This window comes from Emys orbicularis, chromosome 6 (genome assembly GCF_028017835.1).
Source record: "Emys orbicularis isolate rEmyOrb1 chromosome 6, rEmyOrb1.hap1, whole genome shotgun sequence".
Taxonomy (NCBI): Eukaryota; Metazoa; Chordata; order Testudines; family Emydidae; genus Emys; species Emys orbicularis.
Window position 1 is genome coordinate 34,926,748 of NC_088688.1, and position 19,498 is coordinate 34,946,245.

Below are 19,498 nucleotides of genomic sequence, written 5' to 3' on the forward strand. Positions count from 1 at the left end.
GTTTTGTTTTTTTTACAATTTCATTTCATTGTATTTTTCAAAGTTAAAACAACTTGTTAAATGACTTGGTTTTTGTAATTAGGCATAAGTATCTAAAGCTGAGCCTATTGAAGGCCGTAAAGTCTTCCTCTTCTTTGTTATTGTTACTGAGCTAATAAATTAGTGCTACAAAATATTTGACATTTGACCAATATCTGACTGGTCAGTTGCCCAATTATTTTTGGATAAGTCAAACGCCCAACCCTATTTTAATCTGTCCTATTTAATCTGTAGTATTCTCATCACTGTTCACAAATTTAGAAACAGACAAGTGATTTACAGAATTCAGAAACTACCAATCTTGGATACAGTCTTAAAAAAAGGTGTCATAGTGGTGGCAGAGGATAAAGAGCTATAATGCGGGCCAAGAGTTTCATGATACTTATTTACAGAATCACCATATTGCATTTTTTAATATATAGGGCAATAGAAGAATTCATCTTGAGGAGCAATACAGTTTACTATAGAACCCAATGTAGAGATCTTCCATCTTTCTACTCTCTATCTGAACACAGAAAAGAGACACTCTGGAAATAAACAAAGCATTTGTAATATACATTAGGACATCTGGGCTGTTCAGAAATTTGTGCCCTATTCTCCTTTTTCCCACAGATTCAAAGAAGGCATGCGCACAGACCCTAGGTTAAATTTTGCTCTAATTTTATACTTGTGTAAATAATTGGCTTCAAAGGCGTCATGTTTAGTTTACACCCGTATAACTGAGAACAGAACGTGGCCCACATCTGTGGGTGAACTACAGCTGGAAGAGTCTGCATGACACCAATGCAAGAGGACATCAGCACAGGTTCTTCCAGATCTATTACACCCGCAGCTTAGAAGTCATTTATAGCATGAGAATAAACGTCTAAAGTGGCCAAGTTACAAGTTAATTAGCCATTATAAATGAAGCCATTGCCATCTTTGGCTAGAAGATCTGCCCTACAATAACTCTTTAACTTGCCTTCTCCCTTAATTGTTCCACTTTATTCCTTTTAGTCCAGTTTTGCCCTCCTATCTTATTTCCACATCTATTTTTGTGTTTGTTACCGGACCATTTTCTGTTCTTTGATTTGGACAAAAAAGAAATGCAAATATAAACCCTATTCCTTGGGCCTAGCATATATAAATTGTTACTGTGTCAATCAAGATGCCAAAAATTTTAGCTGTAGAAGGTCAAGAGGTTAAGGGTGAGTCCTGCACCATTCACTTGCCTCTGACTAACAGTTGTACCTGTTTCTGGGAACTCCAGAGGGATAGCTCAGTGGTTTGAGCATTAGCCTGCTAAACCCAGGGTTGTGAGTTCAATCCTTGAGGGGGCCACTTAGGAATCTGGGGCAAAAATCAGTACTTGGTCCTGCTAGTGAAGGCAGGGGGCTGGACTCAATGACCTTTCAGGGTCCCTTCCAGTTCTATGAGATGGGTATATCTCCATACTTCAAAAAAAAAAAAAAAAAAAATTCTGCATACTTCCCCTGTGACTATTCGGGGAATCTGTACAATTTATTAACTCTGTCTTGAGATTGACTCTCTTTGTATCTTTACCAAGCTGCAAACTCCATTTTGAATGTGGGGTTAGTTGTCATGTCTCTTGTGCAATTGCTTCCATGTTGGATTGAAATTCCAAGACAAAAGCCTAAGAGTAATTAAACTTTGACCGTCCATCTAAATGACAGATGGCTGCTGCTAAGGCAAACCATTCTTTCAAGTCTGAACTCGGGGCAGGTCACTGTAGCAATTAATTATAAAATAAATCAATTGGAATATAAATATTGTAGCAATGAGAATTACCTAGTAGGTGCACTGGTCACCTGATGGAGTCTCCTGACAGAGGAGACTGGATGGTTATAAAAAAATAAACCCAAAAGGGAGGAACTGATCTATTCAGGGGGACATTTTTCTCCAGTGCAAGATGGAGTAGCAGCCCAGTATGTAGGGACCTGATGAGGCAGGGGACTCTGCCTACATTCCTGAACACATGGTGCTCCCGAGGACTCCCAAGGGAGGGGTGAGCTAGTGAGGGGCATCTAGGATATTTATCTTCTAAATTATCTGTGCTCTCTTAACTGAAAGAGCAGTGATGTTGAGAATCTTGTGTAGTGCGTTACAATTACCAGAGGCCTCCTGAGAGTGTTAAACTGTAATCCAAAAGGCTCACACGTTGGGGTGGAGATCTGAGAGACGGTGTGTTGAAACTATGGTGGTGTCTGAAGGGTCAGCACTGAGCCCAGGGACTAGGCAGCTGGACAGCAGATTCCAGCTCTCATTAGGTGTTCTAGGCAAAGGGTCTGTGCCCTGAGTGTACTAAGTGTGCCTAGGCCCCAAGACTTGGGGCAGTAGCTGGGCTCCATTCAGCCTCTGGAAGCATAAACACCCAAGGGCTGAGCAGATGGGTTCCTTCAATGCAGCGTAGTGAGTGATCAAGAGGGGGCATTCAGCTGGGATCCATGACATCTTCTCTTGGGGCTCTAGTAATAAAGGAGAAATAGTGTGTTTGGTAGACTGATGCTTGACTAGATCTCTGTAGTCTTAGGTAAAACTTTTCATCACCGCGGTACACTGCAGCATAATATTGCAAATGTATATTGAAGCAACTTTAGTATGAACATACAAACATATCAGACTTTTGTGTCTCAAAGCACAAAACTGATTTGCAATTTCCAGCATCTCATATTTTCTCCTTCACATCTTTTCTACCTGTTTACTTCAGACCCCTCCTTCCACCCACCACATTTGTGTCCCCTGGCCATTTTGCAAAAGTGCTCCTAAGATCACTGCACTTCCAAGCCAGAAGTGAGGAGGTCCTATCAAAAAATCATGCCAGGGGTCTGCAGAGCTGAATGTATCTCCAAAGGTGCAAGTTAAGGATCCCCGCTGAATATTTTAATAGTTTTACTTCTCAGTGAAATGTTGCCAATTTGGTTTTATAAAATTTGAAACATTCTTTTTTCTTAAATATCAGTATTGCCCATGTGTCTTACTGCAAGTCAAAGATCAACAAGCTATGGATAGTATCTTAATCTGTAGCGTTCACTTGCCTTTAGAGAAAAATCTGTATTCTAACCAATACTTTCTTTGTTTGCAGTGATCGGGAACAGAGAGAGCGAGAAGAGGCTCTTCGGGACTTTCGCTTTGGAAAATGTCCTGTTCTTGTTGCTACTTCAGTAGCAGCAAGAGGCCTGGATATTGAAAAAGTTCAACATGTTATTAATTTTGATCTTCCTTCCACTATTGATGAATATGTTCACCGGATTGGGCGAACTGGACGCTGTGGGAACATCGGAAAAGCGATTTCTTTCTTTGATTCTGTTTCCGACAGCCACATAGCGCAACCTCTGGTTAAAGTGCTTTCAGATGTACGTTGCCCAGTTTTTTTCAAAATTAAATGTGTTCTCATTTCATATACTACTAAGACTTCATTTTAATGCATAGACTAGCCATTAGTCCTGTGATGCACTTGAAAATCTCTTAATATGTAATTTGGCAATCAAGTCAGTATTTAAATTTGCAATTATTCTTCTGTAGGCTCAGCAGGAAGTTCCATCATGGCTGGAAGAAATTGCGTTTAGTGCTCAGGGAATTGGCTTTAGCAATCCAAGAGGAAATATCTTTGCATCTGTTGATACTCGAAAGGTAAGTTTGGAATAAAGAAATGAAATTGTTGGTTTGGGAAAATTTTTATAAGCTAGGTCCATGTCAGTGTAAAATGTCTTTTGAGTGTCCTTTAATATTGTAGTTTGAGTGGCTAGGACAGTCTGGTCAAGAGGGCTCTTGAAATAAGAATTGTTAGCAATGTGTGTAGAATTCAGGGGTGAGAGAAAGTGAAGGGAGACAGACATCTGTATTACAGCTGGTTCTCAGGAGTTGCCAAAAGAGGATGAACTTAAATTCTGTATTTGGAAGGGGAGGTTTCTTCAAGAACAATTTTGTGACAAACATTAATACCAGGGCTGTCAAGCGATTAAAAAAATTAATCGCACAATTAATCACACTGTTAATAATAGAATACCATTTACTTAAATATTTTTGGATGTTTTCCACATTTTCAAATGTATTGATTTCAATTTCAACACAGAATACAAAGTGCACAGTGCTAATTTTATATTTATTTTTTATTATAAATATTTGCACTGTAAAAATATAGTATTTTTCAATTCACTTAATACAAGTACTGTAGTGCAATCTCTTCATCATGAAAGTTGAACTTACAAATGTATAATTATGCACAAAAAATAACAGCATTCAAAAATAAAACAATATAAAACTTTAGAGCCTACAAGTCCACTCAGTCCTACTTCTTGGTCAGCCAATCGCTCAGATAAACAAGGTTGTTTACATTTGCAGGAGATAATGCTGCCTGCTTCTTGTTTTCAATGTCACCTGAAAGTGATAACAGGCGTTCGCATGACACCGTTGTAGCCAGCGTTGCAAGATATTTACGTGCCAGATGCGCTAAATATTCATATCTCTTCATGCTTCAACCACCATTCCAGGGGACATGCGTCCGTGCTGATGACGGGTTGTGCTCGATAACAATCCAAAGCAGTGCGGACCGACGCACACTCATTTTCATTATCTGAGTCCGATGCCACCAACAGAAGGTTGATTTTCTTTTTTGGTGGTTTGGGTTCTGTAGTTTCCGCATCTGAGCGTTGCTCTTTTAAGACTTCTGAAAGCATGCTCCACTCCTCGTCCCTCTCAGATTTTGGAAGGCACTTCAGATTCTTAAACCTTGAATCGAGTTCTGTAGCTATCTTTAGAAATCTCACATTGATACTTTCTTTGCATTTTGTGAAATCTGCAGTGAAAGTGTTCTTAAAATGGAAAACGTGCTGGGTCATCATCGGAGACTGCTATAACATGAAATATATAGCAAAATGCAGGTAAAAAAACAGAGCAGGAGACATACAACTCTCCCCCAAGGAGTTCAGTCACAAATTTAATACTAATTATTTTTTAATGCGTCATCAGCATGGAAGCATGTCCTCTGGAACGGTGGCTGAAGCATGAAGGGACATACGAATGTTCAGCATATCTGGCACGTAAATACCTTGCAATGTTGGCTACAAAAGTGGAATGTCTGTTCTCACTTTTGGGTGACATTGTAAATAAGCTGGTAGCATTATCTCCTGTAAATGTAAACAAACTTGTTTGTCTTAGCGATTGGCTGAACAAGAAGTAGGACTGAGTGGACTCGTAAACTCTAAAGTTTTACATAGTTTTGTTTTTGAGTGTAGTTATGTAACAAAAAAAATCTACATTTATAAGTTGCACTTTCACAATAAAGAGATCGCACTACAATACTTCTATGAGGTGAATTGCAAAATACTATTTCTTTTATCATTTTTACAGTGCAAATATTTGTAATAAATAATATAGTGAGCACTGTACACTTTATATTCTGTGTTGTAATTGAAATCAATATATTTGAAAATGTAGATAAACATCCAAAAATATTTAATTTCAATTGGTATTCTATTGTTTAACAGTGCTATTAAAACTGCGATTGATCACGATTAATTTTTTTATGGCGATTAATTTTTTGAGTTAATCGCGTGAGTTAACTGCGATTAATCAACAGCCCTAATTAATACCAAAAATTGTTCCCTTTTTAGAGGCTCTTTTTGTTGATTTTTCTGCCTTTAGAGGAGACAATCAAGTTTTCCAATTGCTTCTATGACATCTAGAAGTGTGAATCTGCCTTTCTCAAGGCAACTTTTGTGTTTTAACTGACAGTGCCATTTCTGATTGAGTGTTGGGGGGATTTTCATTCTTTGTTTCAATCTCCTAGTTTTGCCTGGTTTCCTCATGGTTCTCTCCCCCCCCCCCCCCTTAATTGTTTCTCTCATTCCCTTGCTCTTTGACATTTAGCTTTACTGAAGCTACTAAACTAGAAGCAGAAGCACCTACATTTGTGGAAGTGTTGCATCTGCCTTCCATGAAGGAGGTGCATGCTGAGTTTCATTGAGCTGCTTTGGTATGGCTCACTTGTTCACCAGTCTGAACTGGAAGGGGATTATATGTAGAAGTGAGCACATTGTCTGTGCTGTTTATCCAGACATGATATTGATGGAAGCAAAATAATTCCATGATCATGCTAAAAAGCCATTGCAGAACATATTCTGGATCCTGACATCTCTTCTGGTTTCAAGACATTTGGGCTATGCCTGTCTTCCCGTGCATACTGGGTCAGTTCAGACTTGTCCGTGAGACTCAGGGCTTGGCCACCTTTCATTTCACCCTTGCATTAGATTTCTACTTCCAGCTGTGCAAACGAAGTAGTGGTTCAGTGTTCCCACCTCATCCATTATTATTGTTATTTCCGTAGCATAACTTTGGGGCAGCAATGGCCAAAATCCATTTTCTCTCTTCTCTGCCCCCTCCCCCCCCTCTTCCTTATGGGACCAACATTTCCTGGATTTTTTGACCAAATGAGCCCACTTTTTGTGCTCTGCTTACATCTGCTCATTCCCTGATCGTGGCATGGCAGGCCAAAAAAGGAAAACAGAGGGCAATAACAGCTGATTGGAGAGCACCTCAGGAGCCACAGAAAAGGAGCTCTTCCATAGTTCTGATCATGGACTTTTGGGACCTCCCTGTCACCCTACATCTCCTGAGATGCCCCTGGTGATGCTTCTATAGGGATGGGGGACCAGTCCTCTTTATTTCTTGGGACTCAACAAACCACACTGAACAAGGTCTCGTAAGAGGTAAGTCCAAAGATCCTCTCAAACTCCTGGTCCAATCACTTCTAATGGAAAAGCTCCAGGATACCCTTTGTTCTCCAGTGGAAGGTCTAGTATCTTTTAGGGATGTTCCCCTTTGTGGCTTCCCTAGTTATATATACAGTTATTAATTACATACAGTATGATGTACAATAAAACCAGGGAACAGATCAGATTCCCTACTTCCACAACCAGATCTTCATCCAGAAAAAGCCTTCGGAGCCAGGATGTCTCATTTCTCAAACACTTGGTTCCTGTCAACTTCAAATAGGTGGATACAGAAGATGGTATCTGTGCAGCACTTTCTGCAGCTTCAGGTTCCTCCACATCTCCATCTCGTTTCCTGGTTTCTTAAGGATGGAAAGATCAAACAATCCTGAAAGATTTCTTCTTCTAGAGTTAGGGGCAAGAACCTGTCACTCAAGAGAAGACATGCGCAGGGCCATGCTCTGTATTCTAACGTAGTTTTAAAAAGTCGGTGAAGGTGGGTCAAAAGACAGGACAAGTCAATGAAAACAAAATTCAGAATGGAGTTGTGCTAATGTCCGTGAATCTGGCAGAAACTGCATATTCTGCGTGGCTCTTGTCAAAGCAATTTTTTCAGTTTTCTCATGAAATTCACCATTACTAGTACAAAATATTACTTGAGTCTGTTTCAGTGTGTTCACAAAAGTACTGAGTGAGAAGTTTGTCTTTAGACAACATATTAATCAAAACACCATGCTTGTGGACCTTTCAGGAAGCAAGCCAAAGGGCTTCTGTCTACAGTGCTCTGGGCACGTGGATTTATGATTTAAGGAAGAGCTCTTATTCTTTACCTCTGAGGACTATCGGCCTAATATGAGTCTGAGACATACAAGGAGACAGCCATTGTCTTCTCAATATAGCGAAGTTTTGAAAGATCTAGTATGTAACAGCATTATCTGTACCTGCAGCTACTAGGTCTTCTGGTCTCCCAAACATTGGCAAGACTGTACATTAGAGTTTGTGGCGATGCCGTCTCATAGTTGCTGTAAACGGGTAGCCCACATGATAGGATTATCTCCTCAATGTTGAAGAGATAACCGCCTTTCAGGATGGGGGAATACATCTGGGACACCATAATATACAGGCAACATGGCGTAACTCCAAGAGACTGAAGAATTAATACTCTAAAGATGCAAGTGGTCTCGTTCGCTTTTCAGAGAGAGCAGCCCATTTGGGTTCATTCAGACAACACAGTGACATAGGCTTACGAGCGTCCTTTCCCAAGTTATCTAAATGATCTCCCTTGAATGTAAGGTTGGCTAGCTCCATGGAGGCCATCCAAACATCAAGTGGATCAAGTAAACGAAAGTAGGCTGAATAAACTATCAGCAGATAACTCAGGATGGCTTTTTCATCAAGAAGTGTTCTAGATCAGTGGCTCTCAAACTTTCCAGACTACTGTATCCCTTTCAGGAGTCTGATTTGTCTTGCGTACGCCAAGTTTCACCTCACTTAAAAACTGCTTGCTTAGAAAATCAAACCTAAAAATACAAGTGTTTCAGCACACTTTTACTGAAAAATTGCTTTTTCTCATTTTCATCATATAATAATAAAATCAATTAGAATATAAATATCGTACTTATACGTCAGTGTATAGTATATAGAGCCGTATAAAGTCATTGTATGAAATTTTAGTTTTGTATGGACTTCGCTAGTACTGTTTATGTAGCCTTTTGTAAAACTAGGCAAAGAACTAGAAAACCTCTGTGTACTCCCAGGGATACACGTACCCTTGGTTGAGAACCACTTTTCTAGATGATATCCAGGGAGCTAAGTGGACATATTCACATCCATTTGAAACACAAAGCTGAGGGTGTTCACTAGGGAAAAGGACCAGAGATTGTTAGGCTCTACAAAGTAATACGCCTTTACCCTTGCACAGTCTTCCCACACTCATGGCTTATCAAGAACGTGGACAGAATTCTTACGTTTTTTTTTTTTTTTAGGTTGATTTTAACAAAATGTATTTTCCAGCTCCTCCTGGGTTTCTTACAGTATGGCCTGGGTTTGGCTTCCCACTATCAGATCTTATGTCTGAGTTAAATAGTATTATAAATACAGGCTCTATTCTGCCTTGTCTTCCATACCTAGGATCCACTTACGAGGCTGCAAAATCCCAAGACTCATCCATTGAAACCAATGGCATCTAATGCCCTGTATTTTCTTTCTTCAAGACATACTTAGTTGCAATCCCAGCAGCAAAAATCTCCAGTGTCACTGCTCTTAGAGGTCACGATTCTTGGTAGATCATCTTCAAGAACCAGGTTTACTTCATACATAAACAAAAGTAGCTCATTCTTCCCCCATTTTGTTCAAAGCCATTAACGCCCCAAATAGAAGGTATGACTATATGAAATGAGCAGTTAAAATATACCTTAGTCAGGCTAGTCAGAAAATTATCTTTTAATTCTTTGAGTGGTTGGCCACGTGGTTTTTACTTATGGTGCACATGTACTCAAGATTGTATTTTTTTGGCCAGTATCTATTGAGCTATGTCTGCATTTGTACTGTCCACCTGTGAGCATAAAAGGTGGAGTGGGCCCACCCATCCCTCAATTTCTTCTTGCCTCCCATGACAGCAAGATGGGGCCCTTGCAGTGTCAGGTTACTCTGGACATTGTGCATTTTTTCCCCCTGATGCTGTTTAGCAGTCTTCTTATTTACCCATTGCCTTAAAAAAAACAAACCAATCAACAAAATCCCTCCCCACCCCTTTTTCTATTAGATTTAGAGAACTCATGGTATTGGGATCAAGTAGCAGTGTCTGAATTGTAGTCCCCATGGTTCAAAACTGGCCCCTCTTGTGATGTGGCTATTCCACTTAAAAACACAAATCCTACGTGTCTCTTTTTACCTTGGAGAGGGACATATCCCCAGTATTTAGTCAGGTCTGCTGCTCCTTTTTATGCAGTTTCTTGGGAGCAAGAGAGGTCAATCTTAACTTTCTTCTTGAGAGATTAGAAAAAGCGTCCTCTGAACTTTAGACAAAAGGCCCTACCAAGCCTGAACAGCTTTGGTTGGTGCTTCTGTGGACTGTGGCCCTGCTCCAAGCTCCTGGGGTCATTCATCCAGGAGACTGAAACTTTCAACTTCAGAGTCAGGTAGAGCAGCTAAGACTCCCCTCACATCCAGCCCTCAGAAAGGGGTAAGAAAGAACACCTCACACACCAAGCAGAGCCATAGGTCATCCTCTGTGGGGCCTAGTAAAATGAAGCAAAAACCTAACCATGCCACAGTATCTTCTCACACTGCTCAGCCAAAAGGTAGTTCATGACTCACATTAAGTTCCTCTAATGCCTTGGCATAAACCCGTCACCAAGTACCCAGAAGTGTCAATCTACACTTCCCTGTATCTGATATCTTGGTACTGTTAGTGCACGAGGTGCTGATGACTCCTGTGCCAGTGTCTCTGTTGCTGATACTTCAGGCACTTACTTTCTAGGCATTGAAGACCTTTCTTTGTACTGAGCAATCACACAGTGATAGCACAGACAGAATCACCCTTGCTGCTCTCATTTGCCATTAGAAAACTGTTTGCCACAGTACTGATGAATGCTGCTGCTCTTGATTGTGATGGGGATTCGAGAACACCCTAGGACACCAGTCAAGAGTAGTCCCCACTTAGAGAAAGAGTATTTGTTTTCTTCCTTCCCTTCTGAACGCAGCAGGGAGGAATGCTCCATCCAATTACTTAGGTCTCACTCTAAATGGGCCTAGGAATTTGCAGCAGACTGCAAGGTTTTCATGGGGAGCAGTCACCTTGATATCCACTCCCATGTCCCCAGCCTCTTACCCCTACAATATACAATCTTGGCCTTATTGGCCTACTTTGAGTGTGCAGCCAGCTAGGAAGACTTCTGCTTGCCCCCTCTAGAGTTCAGTCTCCCTACCTTATCCAGTGACATGTGTCTATTCAAGAGTCTGTTGGTACTGTTCCACAGCCTACATCAGCAAAAACACGACAGTGAAGAACACCACCTGCAGGAAATGGAAGAGCCTATGATTCCAGCAGCAATATCCATTTCCTCACCAGAAAAGGTTATAGTTTCTTCTTCTTCTAGTTACCTGTATGATTTTTAAAATCTTTCAAGATCTTTTACATCATATGGCAGACACCTTGGAGATTTCTTGGAGATAGTGCAAGAAAAATCCTGCCGAAGATTGGACATCATGCACTCCTCCAGGCCTGGAAGGCCATGTTCATTAACAAAGGGCTACTGGAACCAGCAAATAAAAGTGGCGCCTCCTCCCCCCCTCCCCAATCTTTGGCACCCACATCTAAAAATTAGGTAGACATTATCAAGTCCTGGTTAAGGAGTTTGAATATTTCTGCACCCATCCAGTTCCTGGATTACTGGCAATGGTGACTATACAAACAACAAAGGCTTCCAAAGATGACTCCAAGAGACAAAGATCCAGCAAAACATTGATTTGTTTGGCAGGAAGACTTCCATACTAAGTAACTGGGTCTTTGAGTCTACAGATGCACATCTCAAATCACCAGGCACGTCTGTCAAAATATTACCTCATTTGGGACAAGGTGTCACTGTTTATAGAACGACTCCCACAAGAACATAGGGAGGAACTGAAATCCATTGTATCTGATGGACAGCTAATGGTCCAAATATTACTGTAGACTGTTAAACACTTCTGATACAGTGTCACGCTGAATGGTCATGTCTGTTGCCCATACAGGGCTCCATGCTGCAATATTCAGGAATACCAAAAGAGGTCCAAACAATCATTGAAGACTTCCCATTTGAATGTTGTGTCCTGTTTAAGGTGCCTACTGATGTAACTCTTGGTTCTCTCAGGTTTAAGAGCCATGCCTTGCTTGTTTGGAGCCTCTATGCCAGCTCTTTAAATAAGGCAGGCCAGATCCCAAATAGAGGCCCTTTGCTTACTACTGTAATCCACAAAGAGAATCGAAGTTGCCAAGGAAGAAGCAGAGGTTTCAACACAAGCGAGTTCTCTGAGTTCTTCCTCTATTGCACACCCCATATCAGCCTCACAGCAGCAAGTTTGATGTCATTTTCAAGAGCTAATCTGGAGCCGTTTCAGATTTGGAATGATACCCCGTGCCTTGATAATTCCTTTGTTAGATCCCCAGGACAGTTTTATGGTTCTCGACCTACAAGATGCCTACTTCCACATCCAGCATATAGGAAATATCGCTAATTCAAAGTAGAAGCATCCTACTACCAGAACAGAAACTTTTCCTTTGGCCTTTCAACAGCACCGAGGGTATTCAAATGTTTAGCAGTTGTCAGGTCACCTAAGGAGACAAGGGACAGTATACGCGAATCTCGATGATTGGGTCACTCAAGGAAGATCATCACAATAGGTGAATAATTCCACTTGATACTAGAACTTTCTTTCCACACTAGGTCTTGGGATCAACAAAGAAATACACACTGTTGCAGGCCTGAAGGATAGAATTAATAGGAGCCAGATTAGATCTGAGAACAGCAAGAATTTATCTACTGTAGGAGAGGTTCCAGACCTTGGTAGACCTCATCAGCCATCTACATGCTCACCCACAGACATCTGTAAAAGCATACCTCAGACTTGTATACTTATCATACCTCGTATCAGACTTCACTTACAATCCATTCAAAGGTAGCTAAAATCAGTATCTACCCAGCAGATATCATGTGGACATGAGGGTACAGGTTGCCTGAGAATTCCTTTTATATAGACCACCCTCAGACATAAGGCTTCTGGATTCACTTGAAAAGTTGCCTCCATGTAAATGTTCTAGAACTCGGAGCCACTTGCCTAGTGTGCACAGTAGTTATTGATCCATGCAGCAGGGTTAGACAAGTCAAGTAATGACAAACAACACAACTGCACTGAATTATGTCAGGAATGAGCACAGTTCTCCCCTTTCCCTTTATAAAGAAGGTTTTAATATCTGGAATTGGCAAAATCATAAAATCCCATCAAGTAGCTCTATATCTACCAGGCTTACAGAATGTCCTAGAGGATCAGCTCAGCAGGCAATTTTCAGGTGACCATGAGTGTTCTGTCAACAACTAGATCCTGAACAGCATCTTTCAAAGGTGGGAATATCCAAGAATAGACCTATTTGCTACAGACTAGACCAGGAAATGTCAGTGTTCTGTTTGGGGGATTGCAGTGGGAAGAATCCCCCAAATTTATCTGGTCTAATAGCAAAATGGGCATGGCCAAACCCCATAATCCTATGGACAAATCTGAACTGTCTTTATTTGCAGGGAGGCAGCCACAGCCCAAATGTCTAACTGTTGGGGAGGTCAGTCCCAGAAGGGAAATAAATCACTAACAAATTTTCTACTGTATATATACATAGTCATGGTAAGGGTAAGATTTTTATATAGCTTTGACTCAGGTTAAAACAAATGAACTTTTTTTTTTTTTTTTTTAAGTTAAAATGTCTACAAGTTAGTATCAACTTTATTTTTTAGATTTACCAAGGCAAAGACAGTATGAACACAGGAGGACTTACTATGTCATCTACTACAGGTACAGCTGATGAGTCGTGGGATTAAGACTAAAACAGTACCAAGTTACAGATTTTGGTTTTGATACAAAAGTTTGTTTTTTAAAGACTTGTAAAGTGAGAGATGTTCACTTAACTAGCCAGTAAAGAATTTAGTTATGTAAACTACTTAAAATGTTTAAAAAACTGTTTGTGTTACTAAAAAGTGGTGATTCCATCAGAAATGTGGATCTACTAAATGTAGTATTCCATGCTTGCTACTTTTGGTATACTTTGTGAAAGGCATTTTAACAAGTTTCGTACATCCTGGACCAAGACTTCCACTCTTGAAAATATATTACAAAAACTATCATTAAGAGTGTTTACTGATGATACTTTGGCAGTGAGTATTCTTTGTTGCAGAATGTGTGAAATTTCCTCTCTCGCTCTCATTTTTCTCTCATTTTTTGTTCTTAAAAAGAAACCAGTAAATTAGTCCAAGTTACCAGTTACAAGTCCATAGTCTATATGTGAACTACACAACGTTACAAAAAGATGCTTTGAGATATAGACTCCGTTATAAAGGGCTTACTTACATTTAAATTGTAATTGCAAAATAATTTAACTTCTCAAATATGTCAAAGGTAAAATACTGTATGCGCCAGATGACATGTCACGTTAGTCTGTAAAAAGCTATTGCAGATTACTGGTTGTAAACATACTTAATAAAAACTTGAGGATTATGTCTTGTGTTGCTGATTGCTTTTATCTTGACTTTGTTATGATGTAGGCTTTTATAATATCCACTTCCGACACATGAAGTCTGTCAGCTAAATACTGAACATCACATGCTGTATTCTAAGCACATTATTTCTGTACAAAACAAAAGGTCAGTGGGTCCATCCTGAGTCTGGCTGTAGTGAAGTTGTTCTACAAAACAGCTAATCACATGGATTTTTTTAAAAAAACTTATCTTAAAATAGCAAAACTCACATTTTAAATCTTGATTTTACTAGATGTTAAACATCATTTTGCCTTCATGTTGACTTAAATGTATGTAATTTTAGTGGGCGGTAGTAACATTGCCCTAGCCCAAGGAACAGCTATCTGGGGCCTCTTTTTCTCTCTCTCAAATCTGATTCAACAAACCTTTCCCATTTTTCCTCCCTTAGCTCATGCACTCAACAGCTGGGTAAACTACACTTAGGTTGACACCAAGACCACATACCCATGAAGGTGAGACTTAGTGTCTATGCTCCTTTTGTCCAGTTGCTTTGCAGTACAAAAGAACCTGAGCTTTAACTGCCAGACAAGATTGCTTTAATGATGCTCTGGATTCAGTTGATCTTTGTGTCCTTTGTGCTTATATATCAGTGACCTATAATGTGCAGAATATTTAGCACATTTTGACCTAACAGTCATATTCCTTTCCTTTTTGCATACAGTAAAGTGGCTAACAAAGCTTTATCCCTGGCAGCTAAGTGCACATATTGAGATAAATGGGGGCGTTCACACCTCAGCTGTTTCAAGTTCTTTGCTAGTTGAGGCAGACATCTCAGCATAACATATATTTGCTTCACATTTTGAAAGTTTTCACAATCATCACTACAGACATAACTTTTAAAAAGAAAAGCTAAGACCCCGGGGAACAGTTGAGGTCTTGTCCACACCCTCCTGCCACTAGTCTTCTGCACACCTTATACTTTGGGAAATACTACCTTAAAGCATTTCTTCCTACAAACTAAATCTTTGCATGGCCTGAGATGTTTAAACATTGCAATGAAAATACTCCCCACTACTTTAAAATTTTGTTTCTTCAACGACACTCATCACAAGTTTCACTGTAGCATCAGTGACCCTGCATGCAGACATAATGAGGAAACTCCCTTAGCTCAGAGTTCGGAGCTGCTGGTTTTAGGAGGGTCCACCTTTGTATCATTCTGCTTTTAGGGTTCCTTGACTGCTGCTGCTGCAGGTGGTCAGTTTGTCGATAGTTAGTCCAAGAGTTCTCAAACTGTGATTTCTTTTAATGTCACTGTCTTGTGATACTTGGATTGTCAAGCCTTTTTGTCCCATTATAGAGAAGCTTTCATTTGGAACAAGTCTGCTTTGGTGTGGCTGTTTCTGGGGTTTTGTAAACATCTGACCCTTCTTCCCATTACAGTATACTTTCATTGCAAACTTCAGCTGTTTCCTGATATAACTTGTAAATGCAACAGACTACATTGACTATTATTGTGTGTTCTCTCCCTGCCCTCTTTCCTTTTTCGGGATGGCGGTAAGCACTGCAGTGGCTTTAAAAAGTTGGGCAATGCAGTTCCATGTGCTGACATAGGTCCTCAATGAATAGGTCCTGGACCAAAATTAGTTCAGGTGGAAGATAATGCTGCAAATAATTGAGTCTAAGAGAGAACTCTTAAATTCTCTCTTGGTACTTCAGATATGTTTTGTAAATTTAGTTTAAATCTTGAAGTTACAAATTTGGTTACTAAAAGTAATAGTGTTGTAATACTTTTTAAACTTCCTGATCTTTTTCTGAAAGAATTGCTCTAGTTCAAACAGGAATAACTTCAGGGAAGTCCTGCGGGCCTGTGTTATGCAGGAGATCAGGCTGCATGGTCACTGTTGTCTCTTTTGGCTTCATGTATGAATTTAAAAAAAAAACTAATTGGGCAACCAGAAAAAGGCAATTCACCATAACTATACCTTTTTCTTTTGTCTTCATAGAATCTATATGAAACATAGAAATGTGGGTTTCTTTATTGCCAATTTAGAAGAGGCAGGTCTTTGAAAAGTAATGGGGCATGAGATTATATGTGTGTATTTATCTAGTGTCATTACAGAAGGAATGTCTGTCCTGTGCCCTTAATTTTGGTGTCTCAGCTCCAAATCACTAGCTGTAACTTAGTTTTCTCTTGCACACTTGCATTCTAATTTTTTCATCCTGTTTATTTCAGGATTGCTTCAGTGTTGCAGAATCTTCCTTGATATGTCTTATCAGGACACAAAATTCTGGCTTGAAACTGCAAATTGTTCACACATGATGCTTTAATAAATCATGCCTCCTCTGTTAAAAGCAAGATAATCTTCAAGGTTTTGTGGACTGCGTTCAGTTTTCGCTGCTCTTCCCCAAATAGGCACATGCCTTTAAAGGAAATACCTAGTTTATCAAAGGCATTAACCAAACACCAGGGATCTTTTCAGAAATATAAAAATAGCACCTAGCTGAAGATACCACTTTCCTGGAGACATACTTGGTCCCACATTGATCATTAGAGATGTCTTGTACTCTTCCTCTTTGGTCAAAACCAGGAACCCTCTACAAAATAAACAAATTGGGAGAGGTTATAGAGCCCAGAGATGGGTAGAGCATCTGTCTGGTTAGTACTGTAGAGGCAACAGGGTTCCTAAGCATTTGAAGATTATCCTGCTTTTAGCAAAGGAAATACAATTTTTTGTTAATTTAACACTTGGTATTCTCTTACATAGACCGTACCGTCCTCTGTACCGAGAGAGTTTACACTGGTTTTGGCTCTGTCCCCTTATAGAACTACTTAGCTTCTCATCTATGGAGAAACTAGTAGCTGCTGATTATTTATGAACACATTTGGGTAACAACACATTTGACTTGTTTTTTTTGTTTTTTTTTGTTTGTTTTTGTTTTTTTTTAAATTGAGAGCCCTGTTTGGGTTTTTCCTTGGAACCAGTGGGAGGAGGGGAGGATTGGTGTTTTGAACAAAAGAAAAAACTGACATGTCTAAAGCTCTATTTCTGGTCAAGTAATTCTAATAAGTAGTGTCTTCAGCATGTGAGTTTTGTTTTTGAAGGATCCCTCCTTGCTGTTAGTTTTGTGTCCAATCTGGTAAAAAATAATTTCCTGGAAGCTTAGTGAGGTAAGAGTTCTGCTAAGAGGAAGATGTATTGTACTTAAAGCATGAACCTGATTTATCATCTTGCTATCACACATTTTTGTCGGATTAAACATATAGTTTCCTTTACAGTCATGCTCACAGGGCTATGATTCATGAGTATAATGGAGGCAGCATTTGGCCCATATATGGCAGTAAGGATGGTATTTTTTTTCAAAGGGTTTAGATCAGGGTGGGCAAACTTTTTGGCCTGAGGGACACATCTGGATATGGAAATTGTATGGCGGGCCATGAAAGCTCATGAAATTACCGAGGTGGGGGAAAGGGGACTCATGGGGTGTGGCACCGGGGGGGGGGAGGAGAAGGGCTCTACGGGGCGGTACCAGGGACTCCAAGGGGCCCTGCTGGCAGTGACATCAAGGCGGTTGTACCAGGCACCACCACAGGCAGAGGCATCCTAGCTGGGATGCGTGCAGTGCCTGGGCGGTTTTGAGAGTCTTGAGGGTGGGGCCATAGAAGACCGGGAGGGTCTGGGCTGAGGTGATTGGCTGATGAGAAATGAGGAGTCTCTGGGAGGAGTGGTGTCTCAGGGAGTGATAGATGAAGGAGCTTGCGGTTCCTAATTGGACTCTATTAGGGGCAGTATCCTGCGATGCTGCTGGCCTTGATCATTGGCTAGTTTAGGCGGAGGTTGGCGCAAGGAGGATGGCGCTTCAGGGATTGGGCATGCTGCCGTGTAGGGGTGGGGTTCCAATCCCAGAAACAGCATGGTGAAGTCTGGCTAAGCGGTGCTGGTTGCACCCGTGCAGTGTGGCTCTGCATGTGTGAAGATGGGTGCTCATCAAGGAATTTGTGAGTCAGGGGCTGAGGGGTGCCGGGCGCGTGGAGCGGGGCAAGCCCCCCGACCCCACTCCCCAGCTGGAGCACCGGAGCAGGGCAAGCCCCCAACTCTCGCTCCCTGGCAAGAGCTTGAGGGCCGGATTAAAAGGTCTGACGGGACAGACGTGGCCTGCGGGCCATAGTTTGCCTTCCCCTGGTTTAGACCAATTTTAATTTCAACCACCAAATTTCCAACTTTAATGAAAATTTATGTACAATACAACAATTGGTTTACTCTTATGTTGACTCTCCTCTATCCAGTGACTTGTGCTAATTCTCACCCCCTCATTTTCATTGACAAAGTAGTTCTGTGATATGTTGCATGTACCTGTCTGGCTGCTGCTGTACAGTCCCACCAGGCCCGCTTCAGTAATATGCTGAATGATGCATGCTTTTTTCCTGGTTTTCTTTGAAACAAGAACAGTAAGTGCTGCTAACTCCAGCCCTTCTGGCTACACTAAAATTGCTGCTTTTGCAAAGAGGCCTACATTCTGAAGCACATAGGTTGGGTTGGGAGTACGTGGTTCTCTGTGTCACTTGCAAAATGTTACTTGTGCTTCAGCAGCACATGGAATACTACTAACTACTGTCATCTGCATCTACTGCAACAGCACAGTCAATGCTGCAACCTCTTGCCAGCCTTGAGTGAAAATGCCAGGTCTGATTGAACCAGTGTGAGATCTGCAATTGCACCATTTGGATAATTCTGGTGTTTGGATGTAAAATTTGGATTACTAAGGTAAGAGACTTGAAGATTTATTTAAAAACATATGGAATAAAGTAATATAAATATTTTAAAATAGTTGCCTAATTTCAAAGTTTCTTGCCTGGCAACATTTCATTTCACTGTGTGAAGATTGTCCATTCCATGATTATTTGTTTGCCACACAGGAAAGCAACCCATAATAAAATAAACAATTATCTTAAAAACCACTCTTCAGCAGGGAATGTTTATAGTCTTTCTCTGTAGACTCATTAAAAAGAGATTTATATTTATATATTTTCCCTCCTCCAAAATATGCTGCTAAGCCAGCTTTTTTTTTTTCTTTTTCTGGTGTCAACATGCAAATACTGGCTCACAAGAGAACAATACAGGGCTTTCATTCTAGGTTCTGTGTACTCTTTACCCTAGCTTTGCCTGAATTGGCCACCAGGCAATTACTCTGGAACAAGTGTATTCCCTTGGTGGCATAGAGCTGATGAAATGATCCCTTTGTCACAAGTAAGTAGTTCTCAGCAAGACCACTGAGCTGTGTGAATGTTCTTTAGCTCAGATCTTGACCACCACAGCTATGCTCTCTAAGGGTATGTTTACACTTCAAGCTGGGGTTGTAATACCCAGTTTGAGACATACCTGTGCTAGCTTTGCGCTAGCGTGCAAAAAATAGTGTAGCTTTGGGGTGTCGCAATCAGTGGGAGGGGCTAGCCCCCACCCCCATATACATGACTAGTGTCTAGGATGGGTATATACTTGGGTAGGCTGGCCAGCCCCTCCCGCTTCT

General features: G+C 40.7%; 1 protein-coding gene across 1 annotated transcript in view; it reads left to right on the top strand.

Annotated features, from left to right (window-relative positions):
• DDX4 (DEAD-box helicase 4) overlaps positions 1–13,318 on the top strand; it is a 98,471-nt gene extending 85,153 nt beyond the window's left edge. The window contains exons 18-20 of the mRNA XM_065406277.1: positions 3,122–3,392; positions 3,562–3,669; positions 13,235–13,318. Of these exons, the coding sequence (XP_065262349.1) occupies positions 3,122–3,392; positions 3,562–3,669; positions 13,235–13,318 (463 nt within the window). The remainder of the gene's footprint in view (positions 1–3,121; positions 3,393–3,561; positions 3,670–13,234) is intronic.
• The last annotated feature ends 6,180 nt before the right edge of the window (positions 13,319–19,498 follow it).